The 15,124-nt window shown below is 37.5% G+C and overlaps 1 protein-coding gene across 1 annotated transcript in view; it reads right to left on the reverse strand.

Moving 5' to 3' along the window:
- Nucleotides 1-10,501: 10,501 nt before the first annotated feature.
- Taldo (transaldolase) overlaps nt 10,502-15,124 on the reverse strand; it is a 31,458-nt gene continuing 26,835 nt past the window's right edge. Inside the window, exons 7-8 of the mRNA XM_081739197.1 lie at nt 14,966-15,076; nt 10,502-11,006 (exon numbers count right to left, since the gene is read on the reverse strand). Of these exons, the coding sequence (XP_081595323.1) occupies nt 10,840-11,006; nt 14,966-15,076 (278 nt within the window). The 3' untranslated portion in view covers nt 10,502-10,839. The remainder of the gene's footprint in view (nt 11,007-14,965; nt 15,077-15,124) is intronic.

A 15,124-nucleotide genomic window follows, 5' to 3' on the forward strand; every position in this document is an offset into this window, starting at 1 on the left:
TTTGGTAATTGGCAGATATGGTAGTTGGTAGATTTGGTAATTGGCAGATTTGTCAATTGGCTGATTTGTCCATTTTCGCAATTGGCGCATTTGGTCATTTTTGCGTTTGGCGCATTTGGTAATTGGCAGATTTGGTAATTGGCAGATTTGTCCATTTTCACAATTGGCGCATTTGGTCATTTTCGCGTTTGGCGCATTTGGTAATTGGCAGATTTGTCCATTGGCGGATTTGTCAATTGGCAGATTTGTCCATTTTCACGATTGGCGCATTTGGTCATTGGCAGATTTGTCCTAGGCCCCACAGAATTCAGATCCATCCGGGCCGGGCCGGGCCGTCATCGGGCCTGGGTTTGCAGGGCTCTGATATACACACCTGATCAAAATGTCCCTGGAAATAAGAAATCCTCCTTCAAAGCAGCAGAAATGTTTGGACTGTGCATCATATGCCAATCATTCTCCAGGAAAAGAATTGTACAAAATCCCAAACCGATGTCTTTAAAAAAATTGAAATCAAGTATTGAAAGAAGACAGGACACTGGATTATCTGATCGTCTAAACGCAACTACTGAAGAAAGTTGTACATCCTTATGGCATCGCTCGTGCTTTTGTAATATACCAACGAACGAAATGTGACCATCGCTGAGAAAGTTACAGCCTTTGAATTAGCTTTCTTATCTCGCCGACTGAAAAATTTTGCAGATGAAGAGAAGTCAATGAACATTCGAGTCGATAACAAAAGTTACAAAGAAGTATTAGTTGATCATTACAATGAACAAATCTTATTCTCCCATCCGCAGAACAAATCCGAGCCATCTTTTGTCTTTTGACTTGATATTCCTATAAGTGATACATTGGAACGTCCACAACAAGTGTCAGAAAGAAATGTAATAAAAGCAGCCGCCCAGAAATTGCGGAAAGAGGTAAATCAGCATGACCTGCAACATGCTCTTTCACCGTCATGGTATGTTGCTCTTAGAGAACTGTTACGCACCTCAAGTAACATCTCAAAGCATGTGCTAAGGAAGTTGAATTCTATATTTTTTGACATATACTATCTAGTGAAAAAGGGTGCCAAAACAACAAAACACGTGTTACTTGCTCAAAGTGGTCAAAGTATCTTATTACACTTCTTAACCGCCTGGGCCATTTTATCAGTTATACAGAGCTAGAACGACTAAACATGCAGATGGCAAAACCCATCCTTATAGCAGGTCAATTTGGACATGTCCCATTACCTGAAATCATCAGCTGCGGTTCATTTGTTCACAGAGCAATAGATAACGACGATTTTCAGGAAGAGACCTTAAATAGCAAAGGAAGTACACATATCACAGTAACGGTAGTATGCCAACCAGTAAATACCAATGTTCCATCCACTACGCAACAGTTAGCAAGCACAGATGTTGATCAGTTGGCGGAGTCAAACAACTTGAATGATATTCTCCCAAGTCAGGTGATCAAGATAAGAGCCATTGTTTCAAGGGAAATATAGGAGTAAACACGTTACGCCCCAATATGAACATGATCTTGACTTCCTGTGGATGTTATGCCGATTGAAGTTAGATATCGACGATGTGAGTTATGCATTACCGAAACCTACTGCTCCGAGTTGGACACCATTTAATTAAGTTACGTAGACAGGGAATTCGCCGATATCAAACATTGGATTTTATCCAATGCTTCCAGAATCATACAACACAAGATGTAGTGTCAACTGCGATGATAAATTATCTGGACATTACGAAACAATGTCAACAGCAATTTGGTGTCCTTACAATGGATATGCAAGTACATACCATCGGGAAGTCTGTTCAGTTTCAATATAGACAGTTTGACTGGTTGCTCTTAAGAAGTGGATATTTCCACCTCGTGAAAGTGTTGTCAATACTTAGACGGAAGTGGAGCTGAAGACTTTTATAGAGGATGACATTTATGGAGAGAAAACTGCTTCCATTTTTAACGGGAAGCAATACAATAGAGGAATAAGAGTACACAAGCTACTATATGAGGCAGTCAGGTGAATTCAGATGGAATCATTTCTATCAAACATCCAGCGAATAATAATGAAATCAGACCAGCTGTTGTCAGTATTGCTCTTGTGGGTTGTGGCACAAACACACTCCATGCTAAATAAGACATATGTTCAATGGATTGCACCAAAATAATATTCGTAGTGTTGTTTTCGGTTTATTGCTACTTTTTCAGTCCATTACCTGACGCATTGTATTCCTTACCCCTCACATTTACGTTTAACTTTATTATTTAATAAAAATTTCCAGAATTAATTTAAAGTTTTCATTTGTCATTTTAACTGAGTTTTGGTATTTTTCATTTCCAGTTTCTCATCGCGGTATGCCTAACTCTTAAATTATTATATAACACAACTTTATACAAGATCTTCTCACAATAACAAAACTACAGTATAGACAAAAATATATTCAGGACGAGAGAGGCAATAAAAACTTAACGTTCCTTAGATATTTCAAGGTAGGCCTATATTGTGAAATGTGGGCAGTTTACTCAAGTCTTAATTAAACTTAAAGCTTTAAACAGAGATAAAATGTTAACCAATCATCATAAACTTATAAATAAGATGTCATTTTAATGTTTAGGTTCTTCTAATTTCGCCAAGAATGATCACATTATCCTCAGCCGTTTCTAGTCTATAGCGCAAAATGTAAATTCTGCCAGACCGAGAGACGGCCATCTTGGATTCTACCTTAATCAAACTAAGTCCTATCATGTTTTAATGCTGACCAACTGAGGATAAGAGAACAAAAGACTTTAGCTCCGGTAAAATTTTCTCCCACTCACATCCTGACTAGTTAACTCATTTTCGACCATTTCTTGACTTATCCTGTGGTCTTCAAATAGGGAAGTTCAGCTATAAACAATGCTTATCATTCTTATTTTACTTGTCAGTGTATATATTTAAACATGGGTGTGATTCTTGATATAGAAATCAGTTAAGCACATATACAAACGACAATAAGCACTTGAGTTGAGCAACTTGAATCTTCAGTGTCGCAGATAACTCTGCCAGGAACATCAGAAGCTGGAGAAGCAACTTTCTTACAAGTATGCTTAATCATGAGAACGTTGATCTGAGTTTTAATTTCAGTTTAGCGTCCCTTTGAGCAGCGAGGCTATATGAGACGTGGACCTACTGATTAACGTGGAATCCGAACCACATGAGCTCCCGCCGGGAATAGAACCCAGGTCTCCCGCGCCAAAGGCGCGTACGCTAACCGCTTAGCCATGGAGGAGCTCAACGTTGATCTGATCATGGATAGGCACATGAGGCTTGATGATAGCGTTGTGGCTCTGCAGATCAATATCAATGCTGTAGAGTCAGTGATTCGGCATCAGTAGTTTTCTCTAAAGGCAATTGCACCAATTCTTATCCTTCAGGATTTCACTAAGAGTGGCGTCTACAAGTTTCATGATTAAACTGAAAATAGTTATTTGCAATTTCTCTTCCCGCGTCATGTACTTCAAGTGGATGACGACTCAAATTAATCTTGCGTAAAATATCAAACGCCTTATTTTGCGTCAATTTTCTTCTTTATTAGGTCCAAATCCTGAAGGAATCACTAATTACAGACCACAATATACACTTACAAACATAACCCACTACTATGGAGTCAGATACAATAGCTTTCTGCTGCACTACCACAAAATTATTCCGTTGCACGAACGCACTACCTTGGACTGCTAAGACTGGCCGCATACTGAGGGAACAAACGGGTAGAAACACGTGTTGTGAATCAGCTCTACCCGGCGCAATTTAACTCTTTGCTCCCTAAGTGTGCATTACTTTAGCACTTCCAACTTCGTAAACGCCTCAACATAAACCACAGCAAAACTCCCTCTCTCTCTTTCAAACACACACATAAAAGAGTTCAGGAGAAAACATATGCAGCATGCGCCGATGGAAATGCTTCAGCAAGGTAATGAGAGTAGGCATCTGACATTGCTCCAAGTGCCGCAAGGTGTTGCGAGTGACCTTGGAACACGCGCTCGCTTAGTATGCACCCGACCTGTTTGATTACGACTACCTGTTTCTGAGAAACTTCAAATGGAGCAAAAATGACACGCAACACTCTTGATTCTACCCATTTGCTCGCTCAGCGTCAGTCAACCTTACCTCTGGGGAAAATTAGTATGAGCAGGTAAAACTTACTTTCTTGAGAACTAATGACAAATGTATGTCTATTTGCAAAAAATTGGGGAGAGAACGTTCCATGCCACTCTATGCAAAATTCTTCGTGCAACGGCGCAACACAAACTGTCATTAACTACATAGTGAGTAAATCTTTCGAACTCGACGGGCTCGTGATATATTCTATTTTTGGCATACATTCTAACCTCTTCTGGCCCTATTGGAATAGGACTTTCGGAAAAACTGTGATAAAAGAACCTAAGCTAGACCCACGTTTAAAGTGTCATCAAAATCTGTCCAGTGGTGTAGGAGTTAGCCGTCAATATATATAGACAGGTGGTCCAATTACAACGATAGTAGTAAATATCTCAGAAAATGTAAAAGGCAGAGGCGAAATTTTGCACCAAGAAACTAGGGAGGGGGACAGCGTGCTAGGTATTTTGTAACATCACCGGATGAACAGTGTTGCCAACCCAATGTAATGTTTTTTTTTTTTTACATTGTACTACGTCAGATTATTAAATATTTCAAATCAACATGTCAAACGAAAACTTAAAATACAACATTTATTATTTAGTGTTGCAAACTAAGAATGTTATAGTATCACAAACATCCGAAGTTTGGAAGCCTCTATCTCTCACACACAGCACAATGGAGATAGACAGGATAATGCACATCGAGAGTACCTTAGCGTTGGATACCATGGCTATGGTATGACTGGTTTCGAATGAATAGGAACGAAGTTACAAGGACTTGAAAATTTGAGTTTTTTGAAAGGTTTTATTTCGAAAAAAAATGCTTAGATAAGGATCATATCTAGTTACTCATATCATTTTCAATATTTTCCTAAATGCGCCATTTTCAACAGTGCCTAAAATGCCGGTTACACGAATGTTGACATCTCAAACCGTTTCGGAAATACGAAAAATATAAGTAAAAATTGCTATAGTGCCTAAAATGACGTATTTGTGGAGAAGATTTACCGTTCATGCCAATAGTAAAACTACTCACGCTTGATCAACTTCGAATTGTTCTTTTTATACTGTTTTGAGGATGCTGAATCCAATGGAATAATTTTATACTTACCGTCCACGGGATCACGCGAATAATGACTAAGGATATTGATCTTTTTACCATTGGCATGAACAGAAGTGTGTGTGTGTATATATTTTATATATACATATATAATCGTTGCCTTTGCTTTTATAATCTTACACCAGTAGTTTTTTTTTCTTTCCAAGACAGAAGCGGGTTTCGTGGTGGAGAAACACTATGTGCGTTAGTTCTTAGGATTCCCTCGTATCCTTCCACTTTCTTAATTCTACCATTATTATCCATGTCATCAGTCTCCCTTAGCCTCGGTACATAATCGTGGTAGGTTTCTTTAATAATAATAATAATAATAATAATATTAGGCAGCAGATTGCGAGATGAAAATCCTTAGGAGTTCCTACACCTACTAAGATGAGAGTTCTTAGCTTAACTGAATTCAAGTTTAAGGAGGACACGGTGGTTCAGTGATTGAGCGCTTACCTCTGTTCCATGGGATCCCTGGTTAGATTCCCGGTTACGTAAGTTAGTGGTGGACATCGTGTCCGTGGGTTTTCTCGTGGCACTCCTTTTTTTCTCTCCAATTTCTTGTTACACCAATTTTGTTCATTCACTTGCTTTAATCAGTCTCCCTAAGCCTAAAGGGCATAATGCGGGACGTTGAATTAAAAGATTTCATTTTTTAAAAAAAAGTTTGGTATATATTTTAGCACCGAGGCTATATGACATGTGAACCTACAGCTTGATGTGAGTCCCGAAGCACGAACTCTCGCGGGGAGTCGAAAATTGTTCTGGTGTCTTAATTGTTCGTGTCCCTGTCGTATGATAGTGCTAGGTATGTATGTGCTCGTGCCTCTGCCGCATTATTCGATTAGGAATTAAGATTTCTGGGCTTTCGGCATTTATGGTCATTGTAGCTCGTTACGTATGAGGAATGACGTCCCTCGGTGATCACACTGAGCAAAGGGAAGAAAAAAAAGATTGTGGAAAGAAGGAAGCGGCCTGGGACCTCTATGTTAGGCATTGGCCTGGTGTGAATGAAGAAAACGTCACCCAAGATGGCTGGCTGGAAGAAACTAATTTTTTGACCGAGAGTACCCTCGTGACCGCTCACACTGTCGTATGATTATGACCTGCGTGGTTCGGTTCCTGTTCGGGCTAGCCATTTTTATGACCGGTAGGGTCTGGTTCCTGTTCGAGCTAACCATTTTGTGGCTGGAAGAATCTGATCCTTACCTGATCCCATTCGGGATAACCAATTTTTATAACTCCGCTCGATGCAACTCCTGTTCGGTACGCCTTACCTGTGGTGGATTTTAGTAGTTGGCGTGAAAAGGACATTACCAATACAAATGACAATACTGCAATGGAGAGTGCGGAAACCTCCAAGTTGGATCTCGAACCAATATACTGTTTCATTGAGGTTGCGACTGCGAGCGCCCACCATCCTTGCCACGCCTGCTGGTATCAGCAGAATAAGTACAAGTTATTAGACATAACATCCACCATTTCAGTAGTGATTGTGCAGAAATACTGTAAAGGTAATTGCACATAAAGAAATAGATAGTATGTAAATTTTATTCACTTAACACAGGTCATATGTGAGGCGCATAGTTTCTAAATCCGCCATCTCCTTCATAAACGGTTTCGAGAAAAACAGGAAAAACTGATAACTCAGAGATTATGTGAGATAAAATTTTCTTTTTAGAAATACTTTACTGCTTTCTGGACATTCATTATAACTACCAAATGACAAAAATCTCTCTCATCCCATTTCTCGGTTATTGCAGAAAGCAGTTTGGAGATGGCGGATTTTGAAAACAACTTTTGGAGATGGAGGACTTTGAAACAAACGTACTTAAGTTTTTTGGGGTTTATTTGCTTCCAAGTCATTACTATTATAATTTCTGATAACTATTTCAGAACAGAACAGTAGATAGAGATAAACTGAATCTAAACAACGATATTAGCTTGTTGGGTGACATTATAATGTGCACAAACAAGGAAAAAAAAATGAAGCTATAATCATAGTACGTTAGCTACATTTACGGGTCAAGTTCCGAAGTTCCCAGCCCGTTTAGAAATATCGTCTCGTAACATAAGCGTACTTAACCTCACCTCCTAACCTAATCTAACCCATTGGGACCTGACCTAACCTAACCTAACATAGCCTGACATAAGAGGATGGGAACTTCGGAATAAATGCCACCTTTACCAACAAGAAAAGGATTGAAAGTGATCTTTACACTGTTTTCAGATATAGTTCTCATCAGAATCATGTTCGAAACAATGGCATTCAGCCTAATCCTCATCTACACTTTCTTCTGTTGAAGCAGTCAGTATCTTTTCAGCATCAACATAAATGGCTAAGTTTGAATTAGCACGCCAATTCTCCCCGAAGTGTTTCGTTAGGAGTTGAACAACATCTTGCAACATTTTTTCATTAACACCGGTCTTCAATTCATAGCATAGAATAGAATAGAATCGAGATGATGGGGTTTAGAAACACACTGCCAAGTGTAGATGGCGGCTTTTGAAGAATACCCTGAACTTTAAAGCAATAATTGAGGGTGGAGGTGGCGACATTTCAAACAACTCTTTTCACCATCATGTAGGGCATGGAAAGGAATACCAGTAAATCTACTTAGCTCATTTTTTTTGAAAATTGGAGATGGCGGATTTAGAAACTATACGCCTCATATAATACTTACGTTTACAACATTACAACATTTTGTTAGTGATTTTTATTTAACATGTACCAACACACCGTGAGCCCAAAACTTTATTAATGTGGAATTTATGTGAAGAGATTATTATATATTTTTACTTTCTCTTTCTTTCTTTAAAGAAGATGACGCACTACGAATGCCGGCTAAGATTTGTATTACACAATGCACTAGTATTAAACACACGCCATTTCGTATCACACTTGGCTGCACTATTAATTGATGGACTTTGGGGGGGGGGGTCATATAGTTATTCTTAGGAACAAGATTTCTCCATGCTTCTTGTTGTTCGTCGGATAGTCATTATTTAAGTTCCGTGGAAGTTACTACTTTTCAATTGGGAGTGCAATTCACTCTTTTACCTGTATCGATTCCTTACTCTTGCCTCGTTGATTTCATGGTTTTACATATTATACGTTGTCTTGACACACGAACATATATTTTGTGTTAATTTTATATTTAAATACTTATGTAGATTCCACTTATTCTTCCCATTATGAAATTTACAAAGTCTTGAACGATTGCAAACAAAAACTCAGATATTTTTTTCTGGCGTCACAGTAGTAGAACAATTCAGACCGCCATAACCACTTAGCATACCTTTCGCGGCTTTTTGCCTCAGCGTCAGTAAGTTTACGCTGAGCACGCCAGAAAAGATTTTATAAATATTCGTAATAAATATCTTTTATGAGAAATACACACATCAAAGGGCGTTAAATAAGTTTACCATTAAGACGAAATAATTAAAATGTTAAAAACAGTAAAAACATTTCACGATGGCATTTGAGTTTAAGGAACTATATTTTATATTATCATGACCACATTGCACCTCTTTTGTTCGATGAACAGGAAGCACAAGTCACCATTCACAGGACTGCCACCTCATAGAAAAGGATAAAACTAGAACACAGTTTGCGTCGACGTACGGTACATGAAGCCTCATTCCAATTCAGCCAAAGAAAACGGGAAAATTTAAAATGGAATGGGAGTGAGGGGGGCTACACACTCGTATGATTAGCGTGAATACCTATAAGTAAAAGCATGATATATCAAGTTATTATTTAAAAAAAAAAAAGAAAGAAAAAACTTTTAGTTGTGATAATCCAGATTTGATTTTCGGAGGGATGCTGTAGGAACTTACGCTGTAGGCAGGGGCGGATCCAGGACGGACTTCTGGGGGGGGCGGTCGGCGGTAATACTGCTACTTTTAAGAGCTCCAAACTTGTTATGGATGGGTTTATTTATATATAAAATAAGAAAATTTCCTCTTGTGGGGGGGGGGGCGATCGCCCCCCTCTGGATCCGCCCCTGGCTGTAGGTTCAACTTACTGTTACGGGATATGAAGTCAGGACAAGCTACGACATCTTTATTTCATGTGGAAATTCAACCAGCCATCAATGGAAGCCAAGCAGCCTTCAAGAGTTCACTGCCTGATGTTATTAACACCAATATTCTATTGTATGTCGCTTGCTAACTTTACATCAAAAGATTAATTAACTATTGCTTTGCTGTTGTTGAGGAAGTCTTTGTACTTGTAATTTGTAATAAACACTGGTAGCAACTTCCTATTACCTTTTGCCTACCAAACAGTCTCACACGCGACGCTTTTAATTTGCTTTGTTAAATCAATTGCTTCTCTCAATTGGTTCGATCTCATTGGCCCCTCATAGTCAGGCTACTGCAAGACATTGTCCGTTTCGTTCGTTTACCCACGACACGATGTTACAACAAGGAAGTAATAAATACAGAAGTAAGTACTTTGGCTCAGGTGAGTCTCTTTTTAGTTCGTTTACCTGACAACGTTTGCAGTCTCAGGAGCAAGTTTGAGAACTTTGTGTTGAGTCGACGATATGTAGAAACAGACTTGGTCAATGTCAGTTTTGGGTAATCGACCACGCTCAGGAAACTCTGTGGTGTCACAATAATCTCATTCTGACGTCAGAGGGACAGTCAGGTCAAAAGCAATTGAGAGAGCACGATCTGGGTCTTTTGGATCTCAACCACGACGTGAGACACATCGGAGTCTCCCTGCCTTTGGGGTCCGGCATTCAATGCCATGGATGATTGTCGGACAAGTATTCATCACGGACTTCATCAGAACAACCCAACCTGTAAGTCACTGGAACTTCGAGGACAGCGCCTAAACATCACCTATGAGTAAGAGGGAGAAGATTGGAACTACTTCGAATTAGGGTGAGACTGTTCTAAATTAGTTGCTATTCCTTTGTTTACCATCTATTCCTTAACGCCCTTATTGCTACCAATTTTCAATGAAAATGCATTAGTTATTTTCAAATTATTTTAACACTAAATTCATATTCATTACCTTGTCTAATTTTGCTCGTGGTTCTAGTCGCCTAAGACTAGTGGTGGAGTCGCCCCCATTTAGATGTGCTTTACTGCTATAAATTTGGTACTGTGATCCCGCACCTCTTAGGTGCCTCTCGTTTCTATCCCGACAGTTAAGTGGTTTCGGAACATTACAAAATATTAAATCCAATAATTCATTACAGACGTAAGGCTTCATAGGTTTTAAACATTAATTCAAAAGAAATAAGAGTATTTCAACATCCTAAACATTTTTATTTTTCAAACATTTTTTTTAAAGAAAAATAATCTTTTAGACAACATTTACAAATTTGGCCTAATTTTGTACATCACTGGATAAATAATATACATTTAAAATGGAGGTACAAATTTCGACGAATGAAGGCGAGTGCCACAAGTGCTTTAAAACATTTTAATACATGAAGTGTACTCTGTTCTGTCATGCACTGTTACATATAATACATCATGATTTGTGGAAGACTTCGATGTATAATACACATTAAAATCTAGGAATGATTTATTTTATGGCATTGAAGATTAATCATCTTTTTACTGGGACACAAGACATGGAATTATGCTTTTGCGAGGCGTTCAGTAAGCATCTTCTCTAGTTTCCTTGCGTCTGCAGCAAATTTACGAATTCCTTCGGACAGTTTATCCGTGGCCATTTGATCCTCATTCAACATCCAACGGAAATCCTTCTCGGTTAACGACACCTTCTCCACATCAGATTTTCTTGCTAAAAATTTAAGAAAAAAATACATAATTTCTATTGCATCACTTACAATACAAGCATTTGACAATGAACCACAGTAAAACTTGTACACTGTCCATCTTCGATTATAGAAAGGGCAGTGGCGTATTTACGATTTTGTTTCGGGAGGGGCTTTGCTAACTTTCGGGGTGGGGGCTTTACCTGGAAATTGAAAATTATGCAAGATATTTCATTTACTTTACTATACTAAGTAAGATTTCGGGGGGGGGCTTAAGCCCGGAAGCCACCCCCTAAATACGCCACTGAGAAAGGGTAACTGTGGAACTACGATTTCTAGCTCCCTAGTAAGGCATTTGAAGTCCACTAATTTTATATGTTATTTACCTATGTTAAAATAGGCCCAATATGATTAATAAAATTAGTAAAAGGAGTGACACGCTTCTCTACTTGCGTCTACGAGTTTTCCTGTGTGGTTTCTACCACCAACTTTATTGCCTTGTTCACCAGGGCACGTCACTCACATTAAGACCAAATCACTTCAGAAATAGATTTTGCATTTATGTAGGACTAACTTCGGAGAATAATACTCCCGGAAGTAGGAACTAAATACACGATTCTAATTGGTTGGCGTTATCAATTTCTTGCCACGTAGCATACATAAACGCTTGCTGCTGTTGGCCCTCGTAGCCAAGCGTGCTAGCGTTACGGGTTAGCAATGGAAATCGCTTTTGGCGTGGGTTCAAACCCGGCCCAAGGATTTTTTTTTTTTATTTTCGTAACACTTTCTTCATTAAAATAAGATGAAAATAATGCTCAAAAAAAGTGATTTACTTTTGTGCAGATACGTAGTAGTAGTAGTAGTAGTAGTAGTAGTAGTAGTAGTAGTAGTAGGAACGGGTTAAAAGCCCCGCAGGACTTTCTTTTTTCACGACCCCCATGATAAATTTTCTGACCAACTTAAAACAGCTGGCGAGGGTGGAGCACAAAACAAAAAGTACTTCCGGAGTATTACTCTCCCGAGCTGGTCGTATTTTTGTCAGTGTCTTTTCCAAAACTAGAAACGATAGATAAAAATTTACAGAGTAACTAAAATTTCATAATCTAAGTCAGCGTTTCCCAACTGGTGTGCCGCGAGGAGATCGAAACAAAATTATTAATTTTATAGCAATCAAATTGCAAGACATTGGAAAAATGTCTATTTGTATTTCACATTACTATGAACCTCTACTATAAATCTACAATTTTAATTTTCATGCTGTGTTACTTTTCTGTACATTTTTGATGTTGAAAAAAGTATTTGTTATCATTGTTATGACCATTATCGCTTTTTTATTGTTGCAGACTATTTCGTAACTTGAAATTTTAAAATATCATTCAATCCTTTTGCAAAGCAAACATGCATACAAATTACCTACAATTGTGTTTTAAAACTGAAAGAGATTTGTTTGTTCGTTCCTTATTTAGTGATCTTCGTTCTTAGTGAAAGGTTAGATACAGTTTTCGAAAAACAAAGTGTACTTTTAAAAACCTGAATGCTATATTTCATTGCAGTTGTTTTCTGTTTTTAAATTACAAAGAAAAATAAGCATAATGATTTACCACGGGGGAAAACCAGTGATCGAGCTTTCTTCTGTGAAAAGGATATCAGATCACAGAAAAAAAATTACCACTATATTTTATATTTACAAATAATAATAATATTATTATTATGATTATTATGATTATTATTATTATTATTATTATTATTATTATTATTACTACTACTACTACTACTACTACTACTACTACTACTACTACTAATAATAATAATAATAATAATAATAATAATAATAATAATATCTATATGAGTGTGCCGCGAGAATTCACGCAACACCTGCAGTGTGCCGCAAGTTGAGAAAGGTTGGGAAACTATGATCTAAGTAGTTCGAATTCCGTAATATCTGTTATTTTGATATGTTGAAAAGCACACTTTAAAATACAATATACATACCAGTTTATTACAAATATAACAACATTTACATAAACTATGTCCTCAAAGCAAATAAATTATCAGACCCATCTGCAGAATAACATTGAACACAAATACTGTATATAAAACTGACTATATAAGCTTTAAAAGACATTAACAAGGGAAAACAACGTATCACTTGAGAGGTAGCATCTCACGGAGAAAGCTTCAGTAACAGGACGGGCCATTAGACGTGCAATATTCAGATTTATTTTCTGATAACCAATCACAAAAATTGCTATTTTAGGTAGAACTAATAAACTAGATGCTTTTAGATGTATGTTTTTTGTCCAATTATTCTAATTTCTGAGCTGTACAGGAGAAATGATTTTATTCTTAGATTGTGGTTCAAGGGAAAGTAACGACGAGTTTTTACGAAACAAGTATACAGGGTGTTTCAAAACAACAACAACAACGTTTGGGAGGGGATTCCTGACACCAAGATAAGACAAAAATTATAGACCAACCTGGGTGCACAAATGCTTCCTTTCAGAGTTACAAGTGTCCGAAAACATGAAAAAATGAACTTTAAAGTTCAAAAGCTCCAAAACTATGAGACCTACCGCAGTCGAGGCAAGGCTTCACTTAGGAAATAAAATACAAGTTTCAGAATCCTAAGGTACTCACGCAAGATTTTTTTTTATGGAGGGAGTTTGGCCACGGGCATATGATTTGAAGTACTCACGAACTGCCTCTATAAAAATTGTTACGGGAGTACAGCACGATTGTGAAACTTGGATATTTGAATAGGGGATATACTAGTTCCTAAGTGAAGCCTTGACCCGACTACGGTAGGTCCCACAGCTTTGGAGCTGTGGATCATTAATTTTTTTTTTTTTTTTTTTTTTTCATGTTTTCGGCAGCCTATAACTCCGAAATGACAGTTCTGTACCAGGTTAATCTATACTTTTTGTCTTATCTTGGTGTCAAGAATCACCTCCCAAACGTTGTCCGTGTTTTGAAAAACACTGCATTTTCTGGATAACAAAATCACATAAATTTACCGATGTGAGAATTTCATATATAGACCTGTTTCTCGCTACATATAATTTTTCTAATGGCGTTCGAATGGATTTCTGTTCCTTGGAACCCGTTAATCAGAATCATTACACACTGTCTCTTTCTAATTATCTTTATCTTCAAACTTCACAGCGTGATGAACGCAGTCATCTTCCGACCTGTAAACAAAAGTAATTAACTGATGTCACTAATATATCGCCAGAAATAATAGTATCTATACAGTGATAAATACTAATTTATTTCGAATCGCTTTTAGTTTGTCTTTTGCACCAAATAATGGCAGTCCTTGCAACACATTGTTCACTAGTCGGCATTGCTAGAAATGCCTTAGTTTAGAAGCAACACAAAATACAGCAAATCAGAAGATTTAATATAGCTTTAGAATGGAATCAAAGTGAAACTGAAGGTAGTCATAAGCTGGTCATGAAGAGCTCTTATCAGATGACTTAGGACGCTTTATTCCATTCTCCTAATTCTGTTTGCCCTTTCTGATAAGCCACTGTGCCCTTACAAGTATTCGTGCTGCGTACATTTATGCAACTTTAAGCGTACTAAAACCTGAAAATGTCTATACACAGTGGAAACCATCACACGAACTAGTGAGATTCTATCTTCAGGAAAAGTAATGATTTATAGAAAATAGTCAAAGCGAAACAAATTCAGTGGGTCTATACAGTATGAGTTGCAAGATTACATTCCTCGAATTCTAAAATACTTAAAGAACATAAGGAACTGTAAATTATTCATTGTAGCTTTGGAAAATTCAAGATTACTAATAAAACTCCAACTGACCAAAGCAGTATATATGTATATATATGTATTTATTTATTTATTTTAAGATTATATATTTGTATTACAGTTTCGGTTATGTAACATAGTTGGAGTTTTATTCGTAATGAGGAACTGATGTACACAATCAACCAAGTAGATCAAATAAAATAACTGATATACATACCTGATTGTTCGGTTAATGCTTCATATACTTCATCATTGCTACTATCCAGTTCTTCTAACAACTTGGGGCTGATGGTCAGAAAATCACAACCTGCCAATGCCTTAATTTCACCTGAAAAAAAGTAATTGAATACAATACAAGGGGGACATTTTTACATTT

This window comes from Thermobia domestica, chromosome 14 (assembly GCF_964235325.1).
Source record: "Thermobia domestica chromosome 14, izTheDome1.hap1.1, whole genome shotgun sequence".
In the NCBI taxonomy this organism is placed as follows: Eukaryota; Metazoa; Arthropoda; class Insecta; order Zygentoma; family Lepismatidae; genus Thermobia; species Thermobia domestica.